The 25,090-nt window shown below is 38.0% G+C and overlaps 1 protein-coding gene and 1 pseudogene across 2 annotated transcripts in view; one reads left to right on the forward strand and one right to left on the reverse strand.

Annotated features, from left to right (window-relative positions):
- Positions 1 to 3,271: 3,271 nt before the first annotated feature.
- Zbtb11 (zinc finger and BTB domain containing 11) overlaps positions 3,272 to 25,090 on the reverse strand; it is a 29,406-nt gene continuing 7,587 nt past the window's right edge. The window contains exons 2-12 of one of the 2 annotated variants that reach the window (XM_041673017.1): positions 23,486 to 23,721; positions 21,817 to 22,048; positions 18,615 to 19,456; positions 18,118 to 18,294; positions 14,000 to 14,245; positions 11,144 to 11,288; positions 9,713 to 9,830; positions 6,185 to 6,343; positions 5,901 to 6,076; positions 4,892 to 5,405; positions 3,272 to 4,244 (exon numbers count right to left, since the gene is read on the reverse strand). In XM_041673017.1, the coding sequence (XP_041528951.1) occupies positions 4,163 to 4,244; positions 4,892 to 5,405; positions 5,901 to 6,076; positions 6,185 to 6,343; positions 9,713 to 9,830; positions 11,144 to 11,288; positions 14,000 to 14,245; positions 18,118 to 18,294; positions 18,615 to 19,456; positions 21,817 to 22,048; positions 23,486 to 23,721 (2,927 nt within the window). In that variant the 3' untranslated portion in view covers positions 3,272 to 4,162. Of the gene's footprint in view, positions 5,406 to 5,900; positions 6,077 to 6,184; positions 6,344 to 9,712; positions 9,831 to 11,143; positions 11,289 to 13,999; positions 14,246 to 18,117; positions 18,295 to 18,614; positions 19,457 to 21,816; positions 22,049 to 23,485; positions 23,722 to 25,090 lie in introns of both variants that reach the window. The other variant, XM_041673019.1, reaches the window with a different exon arrangement.
- On the forward strand, positions 5,786 to 5,849 carry LOC121462085 (annotated as a pseudogene).

The following is a 25,090-nucleotide window of genomic DNA, read 5'->3' on the forward strand; positions in this document are numbered from 1 at the left end:
GATTGAGCATGAATGCTTCATAACAGGAAAATAATCAAAATAGAGCAGATCCTGATGGAGAAGAGCTCACATCCCTTGGGAAAAGTCCAACAAAAGTAGCAACAAACTCCAAAACTTGAGAAAATAGACAAAGCAACAAAAATAATGGTACGTTGAAAATATTTTAAATACCTTCACACATTTCAATATATTTGTTAATAAATCTATCTTTCAGCATAGTTGAGGGCTAACTTTATATGCACGATAGAAGACCTGTTAAGAAATTCCAAGTTGCTGGGCAGTGGTAGCGCACACCTTTAATCCCAGCACTCGAGGCAGAAGCAGGCAGATCTCTGTGACTTCGAGGCCAGCCTGGTCTACAAGAGCTAGTTCCAGGACAGGCTCCAAAGCTACAGAGAAACCCTGTCTCGAAAAACCAAAAAGAAAAAGAAAAGAAAAAAAATTCCAAAGTTTGATAGGATTATGAACAGGACACATGTATAGAGTTTACAACAAGTGTGTTGGTAGAGACGGCTCAATGGTTAGGAACACTAGCTGTTCTTATAGGGGACCCAAGTTCAATTCCCAGCACCCACAGGGCAGCTCACAATTATCTTTAATTGCAGTTCCAGAAGATTCAGCTCCCTCTTCTGGCCTTCATGGGCATCAGATAAAAAAGGGGTACATAGATATACACAGGTAAAATCCTCATATACATTATATTAAATAAAACCAAACAGTAAACTCTAGAGAGAAAAATGGCTTCACATTCAGAAGTAACCTGGAGAAATTCTGCAGCCACTGCCCTTTGAAATAAGTAGACAGAGAACACATGTTAAAGTGACTCCTTCGTACTTGTTATCCCAACACTCAAGAGGCTGAAGCAAAAATGTGAGTGCAAGACCAGCCTGGGCTACAAACACACATGGATGCACAAATATGTTAGAGGATTTATTTCTACTGACAATAGAAGCATTACTTTGTAGATGGAAGTTTCTGTCCTGCTTGGTCCCCTGCAGCCATTCAGTTCCAAAGAAACACACAGAGGTGTATATTAATTATAAACTGATTGGCCTATTAGCTCAGGCTTATTATTAACTCTTACAATTTAACCCATCATTCTTGTCTGCATTAGCCATATGGCTTGGTACCTTTTAGCAGTGCAGCATTCTTATCTTGCTTCCTCTGCATCTGGGTGGCAACTGCTTCTGGCCTTTCCTTTCCAGAATTCTTAATCTGGTGGCCTCGCCTATATTTCCTGCCTGGTTAAGGGCCAATCAGCGTTTTATTAAACCAATATGAGTGACAAATCTTTACAGTGTACAAAAGCATTATCCTACAGTATTACTTCACTAATATCAGTGATCCAAATCACTGTAATAGCAGCAGTAACAGAAAGGCTGGGGTGTGGGGCTCAGTTGATAGAACTGCTTAGGATGTGTGAGGAACTGGCTTTGATCCCCAGGCGCCACATAAACTGGGTACACTGTGGTCCATGTCTGTAATCCCAATACTAGTGATGTGGAGACAAGACCATCAGAAATTCAAGCTTATGCTTAACTACATGTTGAGTTCGAGACCACTCTGGGCTACAGGAGACCCAGTCTCAAAAAGAAAAACTAAAGGTATCTCTTCAAATACTCAGATTTGGTCAAGAGACAATTCATCTGACAATAAAACAATGTATGCTTCTAAACAGAATCACTACAGGTAGAATACACTCTTCCATAATGTATCATTACATACAGGCTCAACACCAGTTTGCCTGGTCTGTCAGTGGATACTACCTTGGGACACCTGTATCAACAACAACAACAACAACAACAACAAAAAAAAAAACCAAAAAGCAGAGTGATGGTTTTAGTGCTTAAGAGCACTTTGGGAAGGCCGGGCAGTGGTGGTGCATGCCTTTAATCTCAGCACTTGGGAGGCAGAGGCAGGCAGATCTCTGTGTGTTTAAGGCCAGCCTGAGCTACAAGAGCTAGTTCCAGGACAGGCTCCAAGGCTACAGAGAAACCCTGTCTTGAAAAACCAAAAGAGCACTTTGGCAGTGTGTTTCCCAGAACCCATTTTGGACAGATGGGCAGATAGCCACCTACAACATCTTCTGGCTCCCAAAGGCACATACACACACATTAAAAATAAGCAAATCCACAAAGATCACAAAACAAACACTGCTGAAGTTTTGGAAGCGCCTTAATTTTTCTGTGCAATTTTTAAGATCATTTTTTATTATTTTTGTTTATTTTTTTTTGAGACAGGGTTTCTCTGTAGCTTTTGGAGCCTATCCTGGAACTAGCTCTTGTAGAACAGGTTGGCCTTGAACTCACAGAGATCCACCTGCCTCTGCCTCCAAAGTGCCTGGATTAAAGGTGTACGCCACCACCACCCAGCTTTTATTATTTTTATTTATGTATATGTGTCTATATGGGTTTGTGCATGGGCATTCATGTTCCCAAGCCCCAGGAGACCAGATTGCTCAGATTTCTTGGGAACTGTAGTTACAGGTCAAGAGCTGCCTGATGTGGACAGCTGGTACTCAGGTCCTTCGCATGAGAGTATGAGCGCTTAACTGATGGCTAAGCATCAGCACCTAACCTAATTATAACACACAACTCTACCCTTCATTGTGTGTCCTGGAACTTACTTACTCTGTACACTAGGCTAGCCTCAAAGTCAGAGTAACTCAAAGATGGTTTGGGGGTGTGTGTAAAATGTTTACTGTGTAAGCAGAAGGACTGGGTTTGGGTTCCCAGAGCACACATAACATCTGGGCATGCTCATCTGTTGTTATAGGAGTGCTAGAGAGGGGTGAGGCATGAGCATATATGCAGATTCCAGGTCAAGCAGTCTAGGTAAAAACAGCAAGCTCCAGGTTTAGTGACATATTTTCAAGAAAATAAGGTGGAGGGCAAACAAGATGACTCTTTAGTAAAGGCACGTACCACAAAGACTAATGACTTGAGTTCAATCTTTGGGACCCACATGCTGAGAGGAAGAGAACCCATTCCTACAAGCTGTCCTCAGATCTCCACATGTATGTGCTCACATACATACAGATACATGCAAACACACACAAATTTAAAAGTGTAGGTAATAAACAAAAAGTAAAGTAGAGAACAATAAAGGAAGGCACCAGATAAGGTTGGCCTCTGGCTTCCACACTTGCACAAATACCTAAGGGCATGTGCATAGACCACACCTACAAAAATAATTTCCTCACCCTTTACAACAACACGTTAAATATATTATCTGATATAGATTGAAATGATGTCAAGGTCAACTCTAAAGCTTTGCTTTTAACAAGATTGAACATCTTTTATTTATATATTTCTGATATACATTAATGATCTTATACATTTAACTAAATCTAACAACAATGGTGAAAACAGAACATAAACGACAATTTCAAATTTTAATTGCATCGAAATACTTTTTCAATAACTGATGTAAATGACCAGTGAATAGCCTATATGAAGTTGTAGGCTGTATACAGATTCACTTTTAAGACTGAAAGCCACATAGCTATTAAAACAACAACAAATTTGCAAATGCACACATTACATATGCAAGAAAATGCATGCAGGGCTATAACATTTACTCCTTAACCTTAAAGCCATTTTTTTTAAAGTAAACTGGATTAAGCATCTTAATATTATATATGTACATCAAGGCACATTCATTTCTTGTGCTTTAGGAATGATTTACATATGATCTGTTTATATCTTAATTTTATATTTTAAGAAAGCTTCTAATATCTAAAAGCTTAATTTTAACAATTATAGCTTGAACAATAGTTTTCTAGAGAGAAATGTGGCCATCTCCCCATAGTTATTTTCAAAATCTGAATCTGACAACTCAGAAAGGTGAGAAATTAAAACAAAAAATCAAACACATGAATGAATATAATTTAGTTTTAAGGTAACTTTTCAAAATATGTCCAGCAATTTGATAGTACCATAATCAACTTTTTTTTTGTGTAACACAGTATAATGAGGGCTGAATTGAGAATTTTAAACATTTTGAAATTATCTAACAATTATACAGCATCCATAGTCACTATAGATGAAATCTTTCAACAAATTTAAACAAACATGATACAAAAGCTAAAACATACCAAACATAACTTCTTCGATAACTTGTTCGTTCTTCAGCAAAATAATCAGTTTTGATCTTTTTCCATTTATAGTCCAATGTTATCAAGCAGAAACTTCCCATCAACAGTGTTTAATAACAGTACTCTTTTCTCATGGCCAATTACTTGCCTTGAAGAGATAGTATAGTAAGGCTTTAATAGACATCTCATGCATTTTAATGGTATTGTAAAATTAGCTTTGCATTTGAGTCCCCATACAAATAAATAAATTATGCAAACTTGATTACAACACAGAACTCAAGTGCTTCAAGACAGACTAGATTCTCTGACTTAGAAGCAGTTAAAATAAATAGTAAGTCAAGAATCATAGATCTAAAGCATTTTAAAATATAATATACTTATGCATCTTATGGATATGCTTTATATTAGAATTTTTTAAATCCACAACTAGTTACAGAACCTCTGTATTTTGAGAATAGAACAGAAGAAAAGCTAACCGTGCAGCCTCTTACATTCAAAATATGTAATAAAATAATGTCAAAATATGAAACTGCACATCTTTAAATTTTGTATATTTATAAACATTCATTCATAGAAGGCATACCATGATCAACTACATCCCATCCAACAAATTTCTGTTTTCAGTTTCTTTACAGAAAGTGGACTTTCCTAGAGAACTCACTGGCCAGACAAGTTTAGTAATGCCACCAACAGCCCAGTTTCACATATGAAGTAAGTCTACATGGGTAGTGACATAACTGTAAACACACGCTCTGTGAGCTCAAGGGAGTCGTCTCCTGTGGCTGCAGTACTCACTCTGCTTCCGGCATATGTGCCACTTCTACTTCAACCGTCTGAATGGCTTCTGCAACTTCAGACAGCTTCTGTCCTTGCTGTTGTGCCAACACATAGTTAACCACTTGCATAATACTTTGGTCAGAAAGGGTAGATACTGATGGACACTCTTCAGTAGCTGCAACTGCTTCAAGAACTTCCATAGTTTCTCCTGTCACCACCACAGTCTCAAGTTCTTGAGGCCCAGTGCTTTCTTGCTCTTGCATGTCTGCAGTTAAGATGCTGACAGCATGTTCCACTTGAGTTCCTTGGTTATGAAACTGCAGAGTGTCTTTTTCTAGCATAATTTTGCAAGGCACATAGTCTCTGTGGAATTTAGTCATATGTTTACGAAGTGTTCGAGCATCTATGTAGGCTTCGCTACACACAGGACACACATAGGGCCGTTCACCAGTATGTGTTCGGACATGACGTTTTAGTGATCTGGCATCAGCCCAAGCTACTCCACATGTTAAGCACTCAAAGGGCTTAACTCCTATCAAAAAAGAAAAAGAAAAGAGGGTATATGGGATAAGGTTCCAAATTCTAATATATATGAAAATAATTTGCAAATGTTTTTCAAGTATGTCCACAACCATTTCACTTTTATTACTATAATCTTTTAGTTAGCATCAAATAATTCTCAATGGACTAACCAAGATTTTGCACTATAATTTTTCTAAAAGCATTCTCACATAATAGAGTTACTTATGAACAACTAAGTTTGCCATGATTTTATTTATCCTTTAACTGCAATCTTACAATCCTAGGATAAGAGTCTCCAAATAAGTTTCAAATTCAGCATCACTTCAATCTCAAGATACGGGCTTAATCTACAAAGAGCTGATAAAACACTGACAAATGATGATGCTCCATGTGCTCGCTTTGGCAGCACATATATTAAAATTGGAAAGATACAGAGAAGATCAGCATGGCCCCTAAAAAAAAGAATGCTCATTGGCCCTCTTCTAGCAGGATAAATATGCATTACCTTCATGGTTGTTCATGTGTCTCCTATACTCTCTCAGCTGAGTGAATTTTCTTCCACACTGATCACACACCCGTTCCAGGTTTTGCTTTGCTCTTCCTTTCTTCCCATGGGTGGCTTTCTTTACGTGTCTTCTGAATAAAGCTTTCTCATAAAATTCTTTGCCACATATATTACACCTAAAATAGAAAAGGCCCAAATTAGTTTTCTCTTAAGTAATAAGGCCATAAGAATCAACTGAAGTGTGTATATCTCAATGAGTTTAGATACTTCTCAGACTGACTCACCTGTAAGGTTCAGTGACAGAATGGGACTTGACGTGGGAATACCAATCTTTCTTCCAGCTGTAGCACTTGTCACAATATTGGCACCGAAATGGCTTCACACCAAGATGTTTGTTCATATGTTGGCGCAGATCTCTAGCTTCAAAGAAACTTTTTTCACATCTGTAATAAAGTTTAGTTAACCAATTGGACCATCTTTAAAACAAGTCTCCAAGAATTCACTATATTAAGTTTTTGAAGCTTCACAAAATTATTCCAAATTTAAAACATCAGAGAGAGAGATCTATTTTTTTTTGAGAGATCTATTTTTTCAATCTTGCATCAAGGATGCAAGATTTAAATTCTTTTTAGAATACTCAAAATGCTTGAGAAGGAATCATGCAAGGCTCCCAAGTTACCAAAGTGAGTTTATTGTCCACCTCTCCTTATCCCTCTCTTTGAAACCCCTTCATCCCCTTCCTCTTTTGTTCATGTTAGGAAGGTAGGCTTTATCATTGACACTAGGAACGAAGCAATGATTCAGGCCTAATCAGTAACAGTAACAGCATTCCCTTGGTAGCAGCAATCAGCTTAGGGATGCTAAATGACTTAACTTGATCCAATCAGAGTGAAACTCGGGACTTTTACAGGAACTACCAGAAAAGAATCTTGACAATTTGGAAGTTGAGAGGATGAGAAGCTGAAACCACTGCCAGACTTTGTCCATATGGAGCCTGAGAGAAACCAGATACTAATGAATCTGAATCCAACTTAACCAACCACTCAGACCTCCAGACATGACTTTTCATTAAAACCAGTTCGGTTGGGTTTTCATTCACAGATAACAACAAAATTGATAAAAACACTGTACCTAAGGCCAGGTGCTAGTGGCATATGCCTTTAGTCCCAGTATTTCAGGGACAAAGGCAGGCAGACCTCTGTGAGTTCAAGGCCAGCCTGGTCTATATAGCAAGTTTCAGGACAGCCAAGGCTATTAATTAAGACTGTGTCTCGGGCTGGAGAGATGGCTCAAAGGTTAAGCTCACTGACTGCTCTTCCTGAGTTCAATTCCCAGCAACCACATGATGGAGATCTGATGCCCTCTTCTGGCCTGCAGGTGTACATGCAAGCAAAACACTGTACACATAATAAATAATAAAGAAAATATTTTAAAAAAAAAGACTGTCTCATAAAACACAAAACAAAACAGAAAGTCCATCGTATATTTTCTGGTATCATTACTATTATTATTATTACTATTATTTTGGTCATTTGTTTTGAAACAGAGTTTCACTCTGTAAACCAAGTATGTCTCAAACATGCAATTTTCCTGCCTCTGCCTCAGTTCAAGTACCAGGATACAGACATGTGCCACTGTGGCCAACTCTATTTCTACTCTAAAATAAGACTAACTGTAGTAAAACTGGCAAATTCAGCAGGGTAGGAAATAGCGAACATTAATGTCTTAAATCAATTGGCTAACTTTATTGGAGAGTTTAGGAACTTATCAAAAGTATACATTGCATCCGTGTGTGGTAACATATGCCTTTACTTCCAGCATCCTGGAGGCAAGCAGATCTCTTTTGAGTTCCAGGCAAGTCAAGAAGTTACCAAAGGAGTTCCAAGTAAGCCAGAGCTTCACCCAGTAAACCCTGTCCCCAAAAAAGAGTGACTCAGGAAAGCCAGGACTAAATAGAAAGACCCTATCTCAAAAAACAAACAAAAAACAAAAACAAAACCTATAATGGCCAGCAAATGATTAATCAAGAACAACAATTACTATGGCTGGAGAGGTGGCTCAGCAGTTAAAACCACTTGCTCTTGCAGAGGACTCAGAGATTTGATCCTCAAAACCCACACAGTGGCTCACAATCATCTGTTAACTCCAGTTCCATGAGATTCAACATCTTCTGGCCTCTTCACAAACCGAGCAGTCATGGTGCATATACAAACACGAAGGTAAGCACTCATACACATACAATAAAAATAAAGCTTTACAAAAAGCAATTGCTGCATAACTAAAGTTTTATGGGATTTTAAATTTACCCTAGCTCCATAGAGCTTAGCAGCAGCCTTGAACACAATAGCCTGCATTCCTAGTACTACAAGGATCTAAAGAACTGTTTTGTTTTGTTCATGTTTTTAGAGACAGGGTCTTGCTATGTAGTTCGGTTGTCCTAAAACTCACTATGTAGACTAAAGGCTAACCTTGAACTCAGAGTTTTATCTAAGTCTGCCTCCTGAGTGTTGAGACCAAGGGCATGCATCACTAGGCCTAGTCTAGAACTATGATTACTGGCTAACTCTATGCCTTTTATTTATACTCCAACCCTCCCAAAACTGTATACTTGGAGTAGAGTTGTTTGTTGAGAGCATTTAAAACCAAATACATTAGCCTGTGTTTCTTAGAGGCAAGGAATACATCTTGTAGAAACAAAAATACCAAAAGCATGAGAATGAGATGCTTTGGGGAATAAGAACTTTGAAAATTATCTCTTTCTGGGAAACACAAGGCACAGACGTCTAAGACTGAAAACATGTGCAAAGGCCCTGTGCTATCACTGGCTGACTTGAATCTGCGCAACCTGTGAGGGAGCACTAGGATGGCTGGCAACTGTCAGTCTCAATGCTGAATTCTAGAATTAGTAATCCTATTTGTACAAAACTATGAACGTAATACAAACTTCCTTTAAGGTGAATTTAAATCTTTTTTTTTTAAGGTGGGTCAAACGTTGTTGATTTAATCTCACTGTGAACTGATTCTCCTGTGAGAAAATGAAAAGCCATGTTATAAATCTAGTAAGAAGCCCTTTTTAACATAATTTGTTACATTTCAGAAGTTAAAATTTTACCCAGACTAGAGAACCCAAAAACTGTCATTTTACAAAAACCTGGAAAAAATTTAATTTTCTATTTCCTTTCAAAACTACAGCACTATCAAGATACTCAACATACTGTGATAGTATTCTGTCACTGATACAAATACTTTGAGGGGGAGAGCTGAGTCACAGTATTTAAAACATTATAGCAGAGAAAGGAGGAAAGAGGACAGGAGCTCTCAATGGAGAAGCGTTCCTTGCCAGTCATCTGAGAATATGCGAGCGTTTGGTGACCCCAGATGAACCGGAGAGGCCAGGGCACCCAACAGGTGCAGCTGGAGCCTACTCAATGTGACATAAGATGACTGACTACTTTCCATTTTATGAATTTGACTTCAATTTTGAAGAAGATAATTTTGGAAAGTGAACAGAGAAGAAGAATTGTAAGGAAAGAGAAACAGTTAGTGTTTCAAGGAACCCTACAAAGGAGCCTGGCTGGTGGTAGACTTTTCCCCTACTGTCTCCACCCCTAGGTAGGACACCTTGGAAAGTCTCTTTCAATCTCTTTAAAAAAAACTCTTAAAACAAACCAACAGTAAGAGCTAGGTAGACTGATCACTCAGTAAACTGACATTACAGTTAATGTTATCTTTGAATATTTTCTTATAAAAAAACAATATTCAAAAAACCCAGGTGAGATAAGTGAAATTAACTTCACATATTAACTACTTACTGAGTACAATGATAGCCTCGAACTTCAGGCTTTGGTTGGTGTTTTTTAAGGTGCTTGCTAAGTCCGGAGCCCCTGTGAAAAGACTTTCCACAAACTGAGCAAAAGTATTTGGATTCTCCTGTGAGAAAATGAAAAGCCATGTTATAAATCTAGTAAGAAGCCCTTTTTAACATAATTTGTTACATTTCAGAAGTTAAAATTTTACCCAGACTAGAGAACCCAAAAACTGTCATTTTACAAAAACCTGGAAAAAATTTAATTTTCTATTTCCTTTCAAAACTACAGCACTATCAAGATACTCAACATACTGTGATAGTATTCTGTCACTGATACAAATACTTTGCAGGGGAGAGCTGAGTCACAGTATTTAAAACATTCATAGGAGAGAAAGGAGGAAAGAGGACAGGAGCTCTCGATGGAGAAGTGGTGGGCAGAGTGGTAACAGGAAGTCATTCAAAGGAGGTGTTAGTCTACCTACCAAGCTATCACTGCTCCCTTCATCACTGCCCAGCCTCCTGTGCTTCCCATCCCATGCAGAATGGAACCCTATAGTTAGTGTGGCAGCTCGGCTCTCCCTGACAGAGACTAACTGTTACTGTTATGAACAGGTTGACAGAAACAAAATTGAGACCAGGAATAGAGTCACCGCCATGACTCTAGAAGTTATGGGAGGCACAGTGGTGCACACCTTTAATTCAAGGACTTAAGAGGCTGAGGCAGGAGGATCTCTGAGTTCTAGGCCTGCCTGATCTACAGTTCCAACTCAGGTTGCAGGACAGTAGGATACTAGTACAGGCCACAGTGTAAGAATGTGCAATGTCTGAATAATTTATGAACTGTAATAGTTATTGGGTTAAATCTAAGTTCAGCAGCATCGGCCACCTACACGATTGCTTTACAGAACATCTGAACGTAAGTACATGAGGTTCAGTGACTAAAGCACATGTTGCTAACCCCCCCTTTCAACTTCACTTCCCTTGCTGGAACCCGTATGATGGAGGAAGTTGTCCTCTGACCTCCACACACATGCCATAGCATTCAACTGCCACACATACATACACATTCATGAACACATACAAAATAATTAAGTACATTTTTAAAAAAGAGTATTTCTATAAAAATAAAACAATTGAGAAATTATATTCAAGAAAACTTTAAAATTTTACCACTAACTAAAAGATTACACACATTAACTTATGAGCATCTTAATATAATTACTTCAACTTGGGGGTAAAGAGAAATTTGAGACAAGGCCCAGCTATGTAGACCAGACTAGCCTAGAACCTTTATGAAGCCCACTGAACTCATCATCCTCCTGCCTCATGGTCCCAAGTGCTGGGAATATAATGTTCTGATATAATTATAGTATAACCAATCAACATAATGCTAAATTAAAAATATTATAACTATGTCAATAATGTTTACAATTACCTGTGTGAATACTCATATGTTCCTGGAGACTCCGTTTGGTAACAAATGACTTGACACACAGTTCACACTGGAACTGCTTTTGGGACTGATGGAGACTTTGATGTAATTTTAGACCATGCTTATAGATAAAAGTTTTTCCACAGACCTAACACAGAAATATTTAAGACAGCAAAACAAAAAAGATTTTATTTTTGAAGAGTGTATAAAAAAATCCCAGTATTAAATAGAAATGTTATAATTAAACTGTGACTTATATTAAAGTTAGCAAAATGACAATGTCAAAGATGAAGCCAAGGATCTTAGCTAGTTGACTCCCTTTCTTATTCAGTACAACTGCCATCTTCCCAAAAGTATACACACAATAGTAGGGAAAAACATTGTGCTATCCTTGCCAGCCTAGCAAAATATACCCCTTAAAGAGGCATGAAAGCCCTTCTCATTTCCCAAGACATCACACAAAACAGTTCCTCTTAAACTCTGGATGATGAATAGGCTATGTTCAATTTCCCCAATCCATCAGGGAAATCTTATTAAACGTAGCAATGTCAGTAACTCTGAAAGCTTTCACGTTCTTTTTTTTTTAAGAATACAACTTTTTTATTTAATATTTATTTATTATGTATACAATATTCTGTCTACATATATGCCTGCAGGCCAGAAGAGGGCACCAGACCTCATTACAGATGGTTGTCAGCCACCATGTGGTTGCTGGGAATTGAACTCAGGACCTTTGGAAGAGCAGGCAATGCTCTTAACCGCTGAGCCATCTCTTCAGCCCAGCTTTCACGTTCTTAACTCTGTGTTTATTCCCCATGGTATACACATTTTGAGTAGTGTTACACTGAAGACCAGATGCTAAAACTAACAGTGTTTAAACTTACAAAGAAGCAATTCTTAGAGCTTGACCTCAAAAATAATTGGGATAGTGAAGAAAGAAACAGCGAGTAACAAGAAAAATAAAACAGCCCATGAGCTGATAAATACTAAATATTGATGAATGGTTCTTATAATGAATTCTATTTTCATGTAGTAAGATGCTTAAACAGACCTGTGGCTAGAGAGATCATAGAGCTGAGAGGAGACCGACCCTTCTACTGCCATATTGTTAAATTAATGTATTTGCTAACTATTCTAAAATAATTATTTTTATTTCTACAATAGATGATCATTACAGAGATCCAAAATAGGTCAAAATGAAGAGAGTAAAGGACTGTGGATTTCCCAAGTCCAACTGATATAATTTGGGAAAAAACTCAGAAAGCCGGAGGACTGGATCTGAACACCAAAGGAACATGATGTCTGCTCTAAAATGCTGTCTTGTCCATCTGTCAGGGAAGCTGTACCTGTGAACTGTCAACAATATAAGTACCTCCACAATGGCATCAACTGGCAAGCTAAAAATAGACAGGGGAAATTCCATATGGTCCCACCACTACATGAAGAGCTATGGGGTATCTCAGGAGGCAGAGGCAGGCGGATCTCTGTGAGTTCGAGGCCAGCCTGGTCTATAAGAATAAGTTCCAGGCCGGGCGGTGGTGGCGCACGCCTTTAATCCCAGCACTCGGGAGGCAGAGGCAGGCGGATCTCTGTGAGTTTGAGACCAGCCTGGTCTACAAGAGCTAGTTCCAGGACGGGCTCCAAAGCTACAGAGAAACCCTGTCTCAAAAAACCAAAAAATAAAAAAAAAAAAAAAAAAAAAAAAAAGAATAAGTTCCAGGACAGGCTCCAAAGCTACAGAGAAACCCTGTCTCAAAAATAAATAAATATAATAAAAATCTCAATGTTTAAAAAAAAAAAGAATAGAAAAGCAGGCCCTCCTTGGCTATATAGCCAGCTGAAGGCCGTCCTGGGTTACATAAGACCCTGTTCAAGGGGCTAGAGAGATGGCAGATGGCTCAGTGGTTAAGAGCACTGACTGCTCTTCCAGAGGCCCCAGGTTCAATTCCCAGCACCCACATGGCAGGCAGCTCAAAACTATCTGAAGATCCAGTTGCAGGGATCTGACATTTTCACACCAATGCACATAAGAAAAATAAATAAATAAAAAAGAATAAGAACTATGGGGCTATAGAGGATGGGGTTCAATGGCTGCAAAGAGAAGGAGAATCAGTCTCTTCCAGGGACCAGTTTCCACATGATGTCTAATCCCAAGAGATCCACCCTAGACACATGCATGTATATATGAGCAAACTTAAATGGACCATTCATATGTATGCATATATATGAATGTAACAACAGAGGCACACAAATATGGATGAGGGGTGCACAGAAAGAGTTGGAGACATGACAGGGGCAGAGCGATACAGACACAATGCTCATGTATGAAGTTTTAAAAAACTAAAAAAAACTATACTGGTTCCACAACTGTCTGATAATAAAAATAGATTGTCATGTTCATATGTAAGGCTATCGGTGTTCCATGTTCCAAACAGCCCAAAGCTGGATAATCACAGTATTCTTTAACCAAGAGTTTTGGCTTTTACTTACCCAAAATCCTCAGCAACAACAAAAAGATAGCTTAGGTAGGACTTTTTCTGAGCAGTATTTGCTTATACCATACATTCTTTTTTACTACAGGTAATTTCTACTAAAGGCTAAGGGATGATGAATAGGTAGTCTCATCCAGTAGGTACTATGGACACCAAAACATTTCAAATAATGACTTCAAGTTAAAGTCTACAAATTAAAGACTACAAAAGGTGTTCATATTTAATGTAGGCAACGAACCAAAAATAAACTTCCCTAACATTTAACAAGAGTAAAGATGACTTCAGAGAATACATTATCAACCCATGTCATCACTGCAGTTGATTTCCAATCTTCTTTAAATAATGAAATAAATAAATAGGCTCTTACCTGGCATGCATGTGGCTTTACACCTGTGTGCTTTAGCATATGTATTCGAAGAGAGTATAATTTAGGTAATGTCCTTCCACATATAGAACATATAAATTCTCTTTTGGTTCTTCCCTTCTCAGATGATGCTCCTGATGCCTCATTAGATGTGGAATTGGATGAAGATGAAGTAGGTGCATCTTTTCTTGTATGTCGTATAAGGTGTGCTCGCAATGAGGCACTATACTGAAACTGTTTTTTACATAACTAAAAAAGCAAAACAAATGTTCTTCCTATATAAAATGTTAAGTGAAATTTCACATTTCAATTTTCAAATTCTGGTTATAATTATAAATAAACAAATATAGTTTAAAGTTAATATATGTGGTACTGGGAAGATGTCTCATCAGAGGTTTAAGTATTTGCAGCACAGAACCACCTATATACACACAAAAGACAGCCTAGGCCATATGAGACCCTGTTTTCAAAAAAAGATAAAATTTTGAAAAGTACTAGGTACCAGATTATAAAGACAAAAAGGATAAGACTCTGGAGATAACTAAGTATTTTAAGAGGGCATAATTAGAGTAGGCTTAGGAGCTAGAGAAATGCCTCAGAGGTTAAGAGCACTGGCTGCTCTTCCAAAAGTCCTGAGTTCAATTTCCAGAAACCACATGGTGGCTCACAAACATCTATAATGAGATCTGGTGCCCTCTTCTGGCCTGCAGGTGTACATGCGGGCAGAACACTGGATATATAATAAGTAAATAAATCTTAGAGTAGGCTTGAGTTGGATTGTAAAGGAATAGTAGATAGAGTTTGTTATGTTACTTGGAATAGAGGGTTTGTCTGATCTGTTTTAGGGCCTGGGTTTGAATCCTGGCACAACTACCAAGAGACTATACCAGAACACACACAAAAAGTATTATCTATATATCAATAACAAGAGTTTTAGGTGGAAATGATATAGGGACTAGGAAAAGTAGAAAAGTATGATAGTCTTCAGATTTTATCTTATAGTGACTGTGGTTCAGGAAAGCTCTTATGTCTCATAAATTGAAAATATATATGATCACCATATTAAAATTTTTATTTAAAAAACCTAGTAGAATGCATATAAAAGTGGATTCTCTCCACCCTACATGTTATTGATTCCCATCATCCTACTTTAATAATATAGCTTTGTCACATTAGTTCATATACGACCAGTTTTGTTTGAGACAGGTTTTTCTCTGTAGCCCAGTCTGCCTGTAACTTACCTTGAAGTCTAGGCTGGCCTTAAAAATCCTGACTCTCCTCCTGCCTCAGCCTTGGAATGCTGAGATTATAGAGCCACTGTACTTGGTTATTGGTTATGAACACTATCAAACATGAGCTATGTGATGTAATTTGATCCTTTCACTTTTTATTTTCTATTTTGCTAATGTCTCTTTATATGTACCAACTGATCACTAAAAATCTTCCCTGCTCTAGTTTTGAACACTGTTCCTTGTCTTCTAATTTTAATTCTTGTCCTTCTGAATTTCACTCCGCTCATCCATGCCACATGCAAACTTCAGAACTTCTTGTTATCCAGTATTCTAGGCAAAAGCTTCTTCTGCATGTCTTTTTTTTTTTTTTAAGGTCTCTCTCTGTACTCTTTGTAGCCCTGACTTGTCTCAAATTCACAGAAACCCATCTGCTGCTGTTTCTAAATGCTGGGATCTAATAATGCGTGTGCCAGCATGCCTTGCTCTAGAGTTCAGCTTTTTAAGATGAAAACAACTGGCTTCTCCCTCCCTTCTTCCTATCCATGCTCTAAAAACATTACTTAAAAATTTCAAAACAGTCTAATCTCCCCATTTATTCCCACTCCTATTTCTATTCAATTGTACATACCAACTTTTCTGAGGTATTTGTTACTATCTAGGTGTTCTTCCATTTATAGTGGGGTCACATCATAATAAATCCATCATAAAGTTAAGTCTTCAAGTTAGATCATTGTTGGAGACCAAATTTTACTTAAAAGCTGCTGTTTTCCTCAATGTGCTTTTGTCCCTTGGTATGCATCTGACACTGTCTTGATTGCTTTTCCCGTTGCTGTGACAAAATACAGGACAAAAGTGACTTAAGGGAAAGTGCTGAGCTGCCTTTCTTCAGAGCTCTGCTTTCTGACTGTGTACCTCATGTGACCATACCCTTACTTCAAGTTCCTGCAGCCTTGATCCCCCTACTGGATGGATGCAGCTCTTCAACTGTGAGCCAGAATAAAGCCTTTTCCCTTCAATTCCTTGTGTTAAGAGCATTTTATCACCTGGGTGGTAGTACTGCACTTGGGAGACAGAGGCAAGCAGATCTGGTCTACAAAGCAAGTTCCAGGAGGACAGCCAGAACTATTACACAAAGAAACGCTATCTCAAATCAATCAATCAATCAATCAATCAATCAAAGTTCTAAGGAATGATGAAAAGTCCTGTACATATCTAGCATAAAAATCCTATAAATGTTTTTCTTAATTTTTATATTTATGTTAAGAAGGATTTTTGTCTACATGTATGCATGAACATCACATACATACCTGGTGCCTGCAGAATCAGAAGAGTAAGATCTCCTTACTCTTATGAATGGTTGTTAGCTAACCGTGTGGGTGATGGGAACCAACCTGAGTCCTCTACAGGAGCAACAAGAGCTCAAGGGCTGAACCATCTCTCTAGCCCTGCAGTAGATATTTTTTAACATGCACCGGTTGAATCTGAGGGAATGGAATCTATCAATATGGAAGGCTTGATTGTATCTGGTTGTTTAATAAATGCAGTTTCTTTTTTATATAAATCACATTTTGTGGACTTCATTCTTTTTTGAGACAGGTTCTCATTTATATAATTAAGGCTTTCCTTGAACTCACAATCTTCCTACCTCTGCCTCCCATATTGTACACTATCACTCCTCCTTGCTTGTGACAGGTTTTATTATTTTTTGTTATCAAGAACTTGAATTCCTCAACCTTTCTTGAAATCTTTTATCCAAAGATCTGTGATATTTCTTTGTATTTCAGAGTAAGACATTTAAAAAACTAACTGGGTAGAAAACAAAACAAAAACCAACTAACTGTTTGACAGTATATACCTAGCATGTACAAGACCCATGGTGCCATCCTCAGCACCATCCACACCAGGAGAGGAAAAGACACTGACATGGAGGCCGTAGTTTCTGATATCAACCCAAGGCTCTGGCCAAAAATGTCACTAGGTCTTTTGTTACTGACCTGCAGACTTTTCTGTTTGCAGAGAAAACATTTTAAGATTGGTTAACGGTTTGCATCCTAACTTCATGGGACTTGAGTAAGGAAAGAACTTGAAAGGTTTCAGTTTTTGGTTTGGGATAGATATCTACCCTCAGTGTACACTGTTCTCTCAAGGACAATTATGATTCCCCCACCCCTCAAAGAGAAGGGGAAAATCCCTGGCCAAAGAGTGGTAATATAATTGTTCTTACTCTCAAATATCAATTCTTGGGACTTGTTGTTCTATAATAAAAATGTGATTTAATCTCAGCTTTCTCTATTACCAATCTAGTTTAAAATCACTTTATACAATTATTAGTAGAAAGAATTTAGTTGTCTAGGTCTCTTCTTCTGTTACCTTTCCTTTTAATGTCCTTTTTTTTTTAATTTTTAGATTGATTAATTTTTATGTGTTTTGTTTTGCCTGCCTACGTGTATGTATGTGCATGAAACATGTGCCTATGCATGGGTGTGGGCCAGCATGAGTTGCTGGGAACCACTACTAGGGCCTCTGAAAGAATAACAAATGTTTTTAACTGTTGAGCCATCTCTCTAGGCCCAAGTTTACTGTTTGTAAAAACAAACTTTCACTGTCCTTTTCCTAAGGAAGCACAGTTGGAAGAGTATTCAGGTAGGGCAAATAAATAACATGAATCAGAATCTTTTAGCAATATAAGAAAGGGTTGGGAGTGTGGTTGTGCATGCACTTGAAAGCCTGAATTAGGAGAATTGCCTGGGCTTCAGTATAAGACTTCATATTTTATTTTTAAAAATGTAGTAGAATAAAAAAAAATGTAGTAGAATAACAGAGCTATCAGTAAGATGAATTCCATTTACAAATGTAGGATCATTTTCAGTTAGCTTTCCAGGTACTTACCGGACATTTGTAATCTCTAGCTCTTTCATGTTTCAATGTATGCATTATAAAGGCATATCGTCTTTGAAAAACCATTCCACATTCCCCACATTTATGAGATGTTTCTTCAGTGTTCTCCTTAGCATCCCTCTTGGGCTGTTTCATCTTTTTCCCTCTTTGAACTAATTTTTGGGCCACCTAAGCAGACAGAAAACACAGTCTAAGAAAATGCACTTATTATCTCCTGTTTTGAGGCATGCTCTTGCTAGTAGCCCAGGCTGGCCTGGTATTATATAGCCTAGATTGGCCTCAAACTCACAGAAATCCTTTTGCCTCACATGCAACACAATATGCAGCTTCAGTATCATTTTTAAAGTCATGAGTCATGTTATATATTTGTAATACAATACTTCAAGCACACTCCCACTCCCATATCATTTTTATTGTAGGCATTAAGTTAATTACTAGAATTCCCTCAAGCTAGAGTGACACAAAAACCAACCTATTTTGTATCATACCTGTTGAACTGCCGACTTAGAAATGGCTTTCCGCTTCTGTAACTTTTTCTCCATGCCCTTGTGTAACCGGATGTAGCCCCCTTCATTAACAGATCGCTGCCTAAGCCTACTTCTGTAAGTATCATCATCTGGGCCTGAGTCTGTCTTTTCTGTGGTCTCAATTAGCGTTTCCTGATCTTTTAAAGGTTGGTCAGGGCTCTGACTATGATCTGAGAAGTCTTTGGCACTGATGTCCTCAGGCAAGATGTCATTTCCTATATCACTGTCCTCTTGAGAAATATTGATTATATTCTCTTTTGAAACTTTAGGATGAACATCAGTAACTGTGCCATCTTCTCTGATGACTGCAGTCTCTATCTCTGGTTGGTTGATAGTTGTTGCTAAGCTAGCAGTTTCCATTTCAGTATGGGGATCAGTTATACATTCCATGGGGGACACACTAGCTTCAGCCTCTGGGGAAACCTGAGGCGCAGGCTGCCGGCCTGGCTCCCCATTCTGTTCTGTTTCTGGTAATTCTCCATTTACCAGTAGTACAATCTCACAATGCCCGAGTTCACTCGACAAAGTTGTGGTTGCTTCATTCCTAATCACAGGTGGTGCTGTAGTTCCGTTGTGCGCTGGTAAGTCCTGAGTAGATGCAACTGTCTGTACTTCACCTTTCTTATACACTGTCAGTTGCTTTTCTTCCATTAGTTTATGTACACTTTCACAAATTTCTAAAACTTCTGACATAAAAAGATGGCGAGCTAAGATAGCTACATCAGCCATGCTACAAAAGTCAAAACTAAGTACAGAGGTATAGGCAAATTCCAGCAAAGGAAGGAAGCTTGCTTTACAAAAACCTGTATGAAACACGAAAAAAGCAAGAAAAGTCAATCACCACAAAACGACTTTCTAAGAATAGCACAGATTTGTTACAAAGAAAGAATATAGTGAAAAGCCAACTGTTACCATTATTCTATACTTAGTTACCACTGGATTTTCTCTCATTTCTGGTAATACTAGAAAACAAAGCATCACAATTGTTTCTCTGTGAGAGCCAAAGTTACATTTTAAGTTTTAATTGCTATACCTTCTCTGGGCGGTGGTGGCGCACGCCTTTAATCCCAGCACTTGGGAGGCAGAGGCAGGCGGATCTCTGTGAGTTCGAGACCAGCCTGGTCTACAAGAGCTAGTTCCAGGACAGGCTCCAAAACCACAGAGAAACCCTGTCTCGAAAAACCAAAAAAAAAAATAAATAAATAAACCAAAACAAAAAAAAAAAAACAACCACCTAATTTTGAGCCCAGGGATGTAGATGTAGCTCAGTTGCTAGAATTCTTGATTAGCAGGAAGAAGTGGGTTTGACCTTCTTAACATGTAAAACCAGGTGTTGTGTATCCCTATCCCTGTAATTCTAGCATTCAAAAATTGGAGCAAAGAAGATCAAAGTTCAAAGTCATACCTTGGGCTACATAAGGTTTAAGGCCAGTCTGGGATACATAAAACCTTATCTTCAATTTAAAGCAAGGGTTACTAAATATTTTCTGCAATGTATCAAGTAATAAATACTGCAGGTCATAAGGTATCTGTCATAACCACTCTGCTTTGACATTATAGCTGAAAAGGAGATTCAATGGGTAAAGATGTCCAACTTTCATTACAAAAATAGAAAGGAGAATAGATACTGGGCTACAGTTTGCTTATCTTAGATTCCAAGAATAAAATAATTATATCATAATCATTAGTTAATACTATGAAGTATTGGATTGTTATTTTTGTAACAGGGTAATAAGTTCAACTTGCTTTTCAGTGCTTTACTCTAGTGGTAATCTTTAATTCATATATATATATATCAATATATATAGCTAAAATGTAGGAAAAAAGCACTATACAATGATGACTGTAATACTATTTTCACAAACAGATGGTGATGAAGTTGTATAAGAGTACAAGTAAGGGCTGGAGAGATGGCTCAGTGGTTAAGAGCATTGCCTGCTCTTTCAAAGGTCCTGAGTTCAATTCCAGACTTTCTTACCATGTGTAAGCTGTCTCTTTATTGTTTTTTTCCTTTGCTTTTAAAAGTCAAGAAATTTCATTCATCAATTCTTTTAAAAAGTCCTTGCCACCAGGCGATGGTGGTGCACGCCTTTAATCCTGGCACTAGGGAGGCAGAGGCAGGTGGATCTCTGTGAGTTCGAGACCAGCCTGGTCTACAGGAGCTAGTTCCAGGATAGGCTCCAAAACCACAGAGAAACCCTCTCGGAAAACCAAAAAAAAAAAAAAAAAAGTCCTTGCCTATATCTGTATCTTGGAAGTATTTCCCCAGTAGTTCAAGTTTCAAGTCTTACATTAAGATCTTTGACCCACTTTTTAATTATTTTGGTAAAAGATACGTATCTAGTGTCATTCTCCTTGAATAAATCCAGTTTGCCCAACACTATGTTAAAGTAGCGTTTTTACCCAATTCTATTTGTCAAAGTAAAGTCCTAACTATATGGGTTCATTGCTAGGCCCCTCTACTGTATTCCATTGTCCCAAAAGTCTGGTTTTATGCCAGAACCATGTTTTCTTGTCACTTTGGCTCTGTCCTATAACCTAGTATGGGATTTCCAGCTGAGATCCGAAGATATATTTGTCTACACCTGGTTCCTTAATGTATTCAATTTACAATAATACTGTTAGAGGGTCTTTCTTTCTTTTCTTTTCTTTTTTTTTTTTTAATTTTCGAGACAGGGTTTCTCCGTAGCTTTTTTTTTTAAATGTATTTATTAAGGATTTCTGCCTCCTCCCCGCCACCGCCTCCCATTTCCCTCCCTCTCCCCCGATCAAGTCCCTCTCCCTCATCAGCTAGAAGAGCAATCTCTCCGTAGCTTTTGGTTCCTGTCCTGGAACTAGCTCTTGTAGACCAGGCTGGTCTCGAACTCACAGAGATCCGCCTGCCTCTGCCTCCCGAGTGCTGGGATTAAAGGCGTGGGCCACCACCGCCCGGCCCATTTTGTTTTGTTTTGAAGGCAGGGTCTTACTATGTAGCTCTGGCTGTCCTGAAACTATGCAGACCAAGCTGACATTGAACCCATGAAGATCTGCCTGCCTCTGCCCCCCAAGTGCTAGGATTAAAAGCATGTGTCCTGGCTCTGAGCTTTTTTTATCTGGAAGATACATGTTTCCCTTCGAGAATATGCTTATTAATAAATAGCAAAGGGTATTACAAAAATCTTACCAGAAAGATCCACAACCGCCTCATGACTAGAAACAGCTCCCTTCTCAATAAAAAGATCTCGAAAATATTCACTATTTGCTGACAGAACAGACTTATGAGCTTTGTACTCTTCACCTTCAATTAACAATGTAACATCACAGAATTGGTTGGAAAGCCTCTGTTCATTCAGCTGTTTCAAAACTGCCTGGCAATGTTTTGGAGAAGAACGTTTTACCACTCCTTTGGTGTCAACCTGTCAAAACATGTTTGAGATCAAGAAATGTATTTTATTTAAAAAAAAAAAAAAAAAAGGAAAAAGAAAAAAAAGAGAAATGTATTATATATACCCTTAACAAAAATCCATTATTTTTTAACAGGCAAACAATTTGTTATCTATAATCTTAAGTAAATTACATTACTATTTTCTGTGTTCTAAAAGACTGGATCTCTCTATGTAGTTTTTGGCTAACTTAGAACTCACTAAGTAGACCAGTTTTGCCTAGAACTCAGAGCTCCTCCCGCTTCTGCCTTCCAAGTGCTGGATTAAAGGTGTGCACCACCATACTCAGCCATGCTGTTTTATTTGATCCTAGCCAAAAACTATCCTACTTTTTGATGTCTCTTCTTTCTGGGCAAAAAGGTTATGATGTATGTATGACACTGATTTAGTAGTCTAAAACAAAACATATGAACAAATCAGCAAACACAACCAAAAGCCTAGCCACGAATTAAAAAGTATGGTGGCACACACCTTTAATTCTGGGATTCAGAAGCAGGAGGATTTCTGTTGAGTTCTGGATCATCCTGTTTTGCACAGAAAGTTTGAGGACTGCCAAAGATACAATAAAGAGACCCTGTCTCAAAAAGTACAACAAAAACCTAGCAAGGAAGACAGAGATGTAACTCAGATGGTAGAGTGTTCCCTAACATGTATGAAGGCCTAGGTTTGATCCCAGCACCTCATAAACCACCATCTGTGGAATGTGACTGTAATACCTAAAGGCAGACAGGATTATCACAACTTCAAGGTCATCCTCACCTATATAACTATTTCAAAGCCAGCCTTGACTACAAGGAAATCCAACAAGCAGAAGTCCTTGTTAGAGTAATTTGCTATGCAACCCACAGCCTAATTCAGAAAAATATTCCATAAACTTGTGCCAGTGCATCATTACAAAAGCGGGGAGGAGTTAAAATCAGGATACTAATTAAGAACAAATAGGACACTATATTAATGGTGAAGAATTATGTTCAATGAAGATTAACAACTAGCATACACTTAGCTCATACAACACAGTAGGTAATCAACATATCTTAAATAAGCTTTACTTTGGAGCAGTGGTTATCAATGTGTGAGTCTCAACCCCCTTGGGGGTCAAAAACCCTTTGAGAGTGGTCACATATCAGATATCCCGCAGATCCGATATTTATATTACCATTTATAACAGTAGCAAAATTACAGTTATGAAGTAGCAACAAATGATTGTTTATTGTTTTTAATTGTTGGGAGTCACCACAATATGAGGAAGCATATTAATGGGTTGCAGCATTGAAAGGTTGAGAACTGCTACTTTAGACAAATACAACCCCTTAAGTTTCAGCACTCATAGCTAACAATGTTACTGACTTGGCAAAACGAACAACCACAAAAAACCTTTAAGACTGAAAGTTGGACAGAAAGCACACTTACAAATACAAGTTCATGTTTAGATACTGGTTTCTTTTTTGAAGACTTGGAGGCTGTGGTTGGAGGTGAAGTGAAGTTGCTCAGGTCATCCTCTGATTCATTACTTTCTTCTCCAGATTCAAGGTCCAACCCCAATTCTTCCAACATTTCTGAAGCATCTGATATTGGACGGGAGCGATCAAGCTTCTCCTGACATTTGCTACACTGTTTTATGTAATCTTTAACTTGTTTTAATATACCTTCAGTCCAAAAACAAAAACAAACAACAAAATTAACATCAAATTTAAGTGTTCCTACTTGACAGTTGAAGCATTTTATGCATACACTAATTTATGTTCAGATGCATATGCAAGCACACTCACACCCATGAAGAATGCAGAGTGGATTCTTCAGAATGTGAGATATATTATCTCAAAAATGTAAGTATATGAATTGTGGTTTGTTTCCCCATTGAGACAGACTTTTTTTTACTTATTATCAAGTATTCAATTTCACCTAGCACAAGATGATTATATATCCCTGCCCATTTCTTTGTGGAATACAAGGCATCCATGCAATCAAGTAGTTGTATTTTGTATAATGATGTTTGTGACAGCAATGGACCAAATATATGACAATGATACTATAATATAGCTCATACCATCTAAGTTCATCAAAGTACATTCTATATTCACAAAACCTCAAAATCACCTAATACAGTCCTCAGTACCTACAATATATCCCTGTTGTTAAATACATGAAGCCAATACTCACCTGTCTTGACCTATACAAATACCTAATATGGCTCAAGCCATAATGAGAAACATTTTTTCCAAATTATTTTAAAAATCCCCAATATACCTCATGCAGAAATAAATATATTGGGCTAGAGAGATAGCTCCGCAGTTAAGTGGACCTGAGTTTAGTTCCCAATGGGTCAGATAGCTTACAGCTGCCTGTAACACCAACTCTAGTGGATCCCTCTTCTGGCATCTATTGGCACTCACACATGGCACACAAGTACGTACATACGCATGAACACACACACACAAAATCAGGCCTTCTTTTAAAACAAAATTGTTTTTGACTTTAACCCTCTCAGACACTAGCATACAACTCTGTTGGTCTTTAAGTCTATGCCTTTGCAAATGTTTTTGGAATAGTTATACTAAACCTTAATCATTTGTGTGTATTTGTGTGTGTGTGTGTGTGTGTGTGTGTGTGTATTAATCTGTCTAGTACTGCTTTATAACAGAGCATCAACGATTAGGTCATTTGTAACGAGAATTTATTTGGTCAGTTCCTGAAGTTGGGAATCTAAGACTAAGGCCCACATATGAAGGCTGGCCTGCTACTTTATAACAGCAGAAGATGTGTGGTAATAAGCAGCTAGAGAGGCTGACTCCTGTGTCATTCCAAATCTACTCTCCACAATGAACCTACTCTTGTTATATTGCATTAACAAGACTGCATAGATGAGGTTGGAGAGATGTCTCAGAGGCTAAGAGCACTGGTTGTTCTTCCAGAGGTTCTGAGTTCAACTGCCAGTGACCACATGGTGGTTCACAATCATCTATAATGAGATCTGGTGCCCTCTTCTAGAACTCAGGTATATATGCAGGCAGCATT

The sequence above is a fragment of the Microtus oregoni genome, unplaced genomic scaffold (assembly GCF_018167655.1).
Source record: "Microtus oregoni isolate MIOR12 unplaced genomic scaffold, Mior012 000023F_ref0000262, whole genome shotgun sequence".
In the NCBI taxonomy this organism is placed as follows: Eukaryota; Metazoa; Chordata; class Mammalia; order Rodentia; family Cricetidae; genus Microtus; species Microtus oregoni.